The 5,687-nt window shown below is 48.3% G+C and overlaps 1 protein-coding gene across 1 annotated transcript in view; it reads left to right on the plus strand.

Annotated features, from left to right (window-relative positions):
- Positions 1 to 323: 323 nt before the first annotated feature.
- The window catches only part of LOC134448046 (transmembrane protein 168-like), an 8,350-nt gene continuing 2,986 nt past the window's right edge, over positions 324 to 5,687 (plus strand). The window contains exons 1-4 of the mRNA XM_063197805.1: positions 324 to 2,071; positions 3,224 to 3,366; positions 4,279 to 4,553; positions 5,583 to 5,686. Coding sequence (XP_063053875.1) covers positions 932 to 2,071; positions 3,224 to 3,366; positions 4,279 to 4,553; positions 5,583 to 5,686 — 1,662 coding nt within the window. The 5' untranslated portion in view covers positions 324 to 931. The remainder of the gene's footprint in view (positions 2,072 to 3,223; positions 3,367 to 4,278; positions 4,554 to 5,582; position 5,687) is intronic.

Genomic DNA, 5,687 nt, shown 5'->3' on the forward strand with positions numbered 1-5,687 from the left:
GACAATGGGAGTTGGAGTTTCCCAGGTGAGCTTTCACTTTGCCATTATTTCAATGCATTCTGGTTAGAACACAGCAGCAGCAACAATGCGCCATCACGAACACGACCATTGACTCGAAACAGGTGGCACAGGGTAAAAACACTGCGAGTTCTGTTTGGCTCCAAGGACATGCCGTAGTTTACTTTGACAGATACTGGCTGAGGATAAAGTTTTGAATTAATCGAAACCAGACAGATTTTCTCGACAGAGTAACTTGTGAATACAACGGCTGTTTTCGTATTTTTCTCAATCGACTATTTTTCAAAACGCGAATGGCGAGTTGAATGACCTCAGGTTCTTATTTTGCCCAGTTCACTGGTAAAGTTAATCCTGTGAAATGAAGTGTCAAGTGAGCTAGACAGCTAGCGTTAGCTTATAGTAAGTTGTTTGTGACTGGTCTAACAAGTGTAAGATCAAACAACTAAGGTTATCTCGCATATCTCAATTGGGTAAGGCAGTCTTTGCCGAAATGAACACTTAACTGTTAATATCGGTGTGTATCATGTTAATCTTAATGTCACACTTCAATTTGGAAGTGGCTAATATTCGAAGTTGTAAGTAAGCTTCCAGGTAGATAGTGATATGTCTAGTAGTAATCGAATAAGGTCGTGGTGGTGATAGTGCTTTCCTCCACATTACAGTGACTGCAATAACTTTATCTGTCACTTTGTCTAAGTTACTGACTATGTAGCAGGCAGTGTCCAGTGAGGAGCTAGCTATGTAGCTGTCTGTCTGTTTAGTCTCATTAGGATGCACCGTATAGTAAACGACGTGTTTTGCTCCCCTTGGCATGAGGGAGTGGAAAAACACTAAATGTTAAGACACACTTGTAGACAGTTTCTGAAAGTGTATCAATGTTTTGTGTGTCAGGACGGTTGTCTGATTAATAGCAATGTGTAGGTTACTGAAATACTGCTTTAGCCACTGCCTGTACGCAACCATGACGAAGTTTAAGGAAGTTGTGAAAGATGTTAATAGGTGGACGTCTGTCCGTTTTCTGGGCTACCTGTCAAATCTCTGTTTGTTTGTGGCTGTGTGCCTTGGTCTGTACGTCATGTGGGAGAAGACGGTAAACTCCATCATTCTGGTCATTCTGATTTTGGGACTCTTTGCACTTGGCATTGCCAGTATTTTTTATTACTATTTCAGTATGGAGACTGTTAGCCTTTGCCTTATCCATGCCTGGTTTGGATTCCTCCTGGGCCTCCTGTCTATTCACTATAACCCAAGCTTTGATGTGGAGGAGCAAGTCACTGATTACTTACTCTTGAGTAGCACTGTGTTGTATATCCTATGGGCGCTCCTAGAAAGGGTCTGTGGCATCTCCAAGCCCAAGCCCATGTTCCTCACATCTTACGAAGTCCTGGAGCTGATCGGCTTCTCTCTGGCCAGCACCTTTTGGCTCCCTGACAAGTCAGCAGGCATCTCGTTCCTCTCGTCAGCATTTGGAGTGCTGGTTATGGCCCTCCGCACGAAGTCCTACCTGGCTCTCCCCAACGCAGTCTGTTTTGCAGGCCTCTCCATGCATGTGTTTTTCCTATCGGGCCTCGTGGACACCAGCCCATTCGCTTTGAGCTGCTTCTTCGTGCGGCTGATTAGTCAGCCGCTGCTGGACGTCTACTTCAGCGGGCTGTCCGCCGTGGAGCGCTGGCAGCCCCTGTTGCTCCAGGCCGGGCTGTGGAGACGGCTCACCCTGCTGCCGCTGATCGCGGTGGAGGGGGCCTTCCTGGTGCTGGCCGGCCTGAAGCTGGCTCCCCTGGAGGTGTGGAACCTGCTCCTCCCGGCTGCCGCCTTCACCGTCTTCGGGATCTTCTGGCTCATCTGTCACGTGGTGCTGGTCTTCACCCTCTGTGCGTTCCAGAGCAAGTTGAGCGACTGCCAGCGGGTGCTGTCGGGCAGCGCCAGGTCTGACGTGGGCAGCCTAGGACGGGTCATGACCTCCAAGGGGATGCGGCACTTTTGCCTCATCTCGCAGCGCCTGGCCTTCTTCAGCGTGGCGTCCACCGTCATCCTCGGGGCCATCTCATGGCAGGTACGCTGATGGTCATGTGGCATGCACCTACAGTACAGTAAGATCATGTGTTTCCACAATTGTGTTGTGCTGTGGTAAAAAAAAAGGTCATTGCAAGTGTAGGAGGGCTAGGAGGGGTACACAAACACACACACACACATGGGTATACAGGACAGACACACAAACACACACACACACATGGGTATACAGGACAGACACACACACACACACACACACACACACACACACACACACACACACACACACTTAACAATGAAAAAGAGAACACACACATGCACAAACACACACACACATGCAAAATGTATCACCAATGCATACCACCGTTGCCAAGTCTGTACGGCTGCTGATCGATTTGTGGTGCTTGGTTTTTATTCTGTGGTGCTGCACCACAGAATGGTCTATGCATGGGGAAACAATGAAGATCATTGCTGTTTGGGTTAAGTGAGTGCGCTCAAGTTTATTTGCAGAGGTGGGACTGGGACATGTCATATTTGATCCAATCCATCCCAATCATTCAACGGGTTGATCCCTTAATTGGTAAAATCATCAGATAAACCATCATCTTCAGGATCAATAAAGCATCCCTACTGTACTTAGTCCAAGAGTATTAGCTCCATATTAAGACAAACAAGCTGAATATTTCAGAATATGTTCATAATACCTTTGGAATAACACACCAAAATTCCCCAGGAATCCCCCTAGGGCTCTTTGAGAAATTTAAGATGCCCTACAAATATTATAATAATAATAATATTATATATTATATTTTATATGTTTTGGAGCAAAAACTTCAATGGGTGGTTGGATTTGCACCAAATCTCTAGGGCTAACGCTCTATAATAATGCTCATTTCAGCTGTGCTGCCTCTTCCCACATTTGATGTTTTCATGAATATTTACTAAGTAATTTATGAGCATAACCAAAGTACAGTGAATTTTGCGCCTTAACTGTCTATTACTGAAAATCCAACATGTTGGACAACATACGTAAAATTCAGAGGAATGCTCCTTGTTCTCAGAGGAATTCAATATGGCATCCTGCTAAGTCCAGAATGAGTACATGACTGAGTGTATTCCTCCAGAAGCCATGGGTTCTCCACCTCCTGGTTGGTGAGCTGTACAACAGTAATTCATTACGTCTTTTTTTTTGCAGCAACTCAACATGCTCTACATCAGCGCCTTCCTGCTGGTCTGCGTAGTGGAGTCTCTGGTCCACGGCCTCTTCCATGAGCTGGGTAGCTACCTGGGAGGGACGGCGGTGGGCTACGCGGTGGTCATTCCCACCAACTACTGCAGGTGAGACATCACAGGGTTGGATTTCCCTGTAGGTGTTAGTATGTTACAGTCATAATCTGTGACGATTTCATCTACCACTCCCCACCAGTGCTGGGAGCATGTAATAAAAGGATGATTTGTGAAGTTGGCTGATCTGTCAAAATGACATAAACATCACGGATTGTGCCTTTGATTAGACATACTGTTGGTGTAATGTATGTGTACTGCTTATGTCTAATTAGCTATCCATACCTAAAGTCTATGTCTATGTCTGCATGGGAAAGTTAGAAATGTAATTTCAATTCTTTGTATGACCAGCGCATGTAAAGAAATTGACAATAAAGCTGACTTGACTTAACTTGACTTGACCACCAGCCTATTTCTCTCATCTTCTCTCCTCTCCCCTCCCCTCCCCTCCCCTGCCCTCTCCTCCCCCTCCTCTCCTCTCCTCCCATGTCCCTCCGCTCTCCTCTCCTCTCCCCTCCCCTCTCCCCCCCCCTCCCCTCCTCTCCTCCCCCTCCCCCCCTCTCTCCTCTCTCCTCTCCTCCCCTCCCCCATCTCTCCTCTCCTCCCTCTCCTTTCCTCCTCTCCTCTCCTCTCCTCTCCTCTCTTCTCTTCTCTTCTCCTCTCTTCTTTTCTCCCCTTCTCTCTCCTCTCCTCTCCTCTCCTCTCATCTCCCCTACTCTGCTCTCCACTCATCTCCCCTGCTCTCCTCTCCTCTCCTCTCCCCTCCCCTCCCCTCCCCTGCTCTCATCTCCCCTGCTCTCCTCTCCTCTCCTCTCCTCTCCTCTCCTCTCCCCTCCCCTCCCCTCCCCTCCCCTCTCCTCTCCTCTCCTCTCCTCTCCTCTCCTCTCCTCTCCTCTCCTCTCCTCTCCTCTCCTCTCCTCTCCTCTCCTCTCCTCTCCTCTCCTCTCCTCTCCTCCCGTCCTGCAGCCCAGACGGCCAGCCCACCCTGCTGCCCCCAGAGCAGGTGCAGTCCCTCAACCTGCGCTCCACCGGCATGCTGAACCACGTGCAGCGCTTCTTCTCACACCACATGATCGAGACGTCGGGCTGCGACTACTCCACGGCCGGCATGACGCTGGAGGGCCTGCGGACCAAGCTGCGCGCCTTCCTGGACACGGCCACGACCGACGGCCCGCGCCACGACACCTACGTGCTCTTCTACAGCGGACACACGCACCGCAGTGGAGACTGGGCATTGGCCGGTGGGTACTACACAAACACACACACAGATGGGTATACAGGACAGACAGACAGACAGACACACACACACACACATGGGTATACAGGACAGACACGCACGCACGCACGCACGCACGCGCACACACACACACACACACACACAAATATGGAGGTTCTACCACTCACTGTAAAATCTAAAAGCCCCATGGCAACATGGCAATCTCATTTATGTATTCAGAGTAGGACAGTCAAAACGATGAGGCGCACACAAGGCTCCAGATATTTTCCGTTGACTTCTTTTGTTAATTTGTCGGCCACAATACAATTTTTGAACCTGCAAGACTTGTGTGCGCCTCATCTTTTTGACTGTCCTAGTATCACTATTTTTGGTGAGCACCAAGCAACAAGCGATCCTAAGTTAAGGCGCAGACGCCAACTTTCTTTGTATTCAGAGTAGGCAATTTGAGATTGAGGAATGTAGATTAGTAACTATGTTGCCTATTTAATTTGTGACCAGTCACCAGACACAATGACCTTTAACCTTCCCCGGCCGTTTTATGCACTTGATTATGCCAGGTGCTTTGTATGCCTTAAAATGGCACTTCAAAGCAATGATGAAGCACTAAAAAGTATACTGCTTTTCTATTTGTGCTGGTATATACGGGTGGAATTTTCTCTTAGCCCTGGTAGCTCCAGATGGAGGGGGTTCTCACTGTTTTACGGCACTCCGCTTTACTCATTGTAAATCGGGCACAACCCACGGCCTCTTGTGGCTTATTGCTTAAATCTTTCACTCATATGCAGGCACATTTGAACATCTGATGATTATACAATATGATTGGAAAATTAGTGCTAGTGAAATTTACTGTATGTAGCTCTCAGAATTAAGCGTTTGCATGCGGAATTTAAGTCCTTTTTTAAGCAATTATTGAGTGATTGAGTGAGAGATTTTGATTGTGGCCCACTATGAATTTGAATTGGACATCCTTGCTGTAATTAAATCTGCTGTGTGTGTCTGTGTCTGTGTCTGTGTCTGTGCGTGCCGCCACCAGGGGGCGAGACCCTGCGTCTGGAGGACGTGGTGGGCTTCTGGCGGGAGAAGAACATGGGCCACTGCTGCCGGCTGGTCCTGGTGCTGGACACGGACAACTCCCTGG

Source organism: Engraulis encrasicolus, chromosome 4 (assembly GCF_034702125.1).
Source record: "Engraulis encrasicolus isolate BLACKSEA-1 chromosome 4, IST_EnEncr_1.0, whole genome shotgun sequence".
In the NCBI taxonomy this organism is placed as follows: domain Eukaryota; kingdom Metazoa; phylum Chordata; class Actinopteri; order Clupeiformes; family Engraulidae; genus Engraulis; species Engraulis encrasicolus.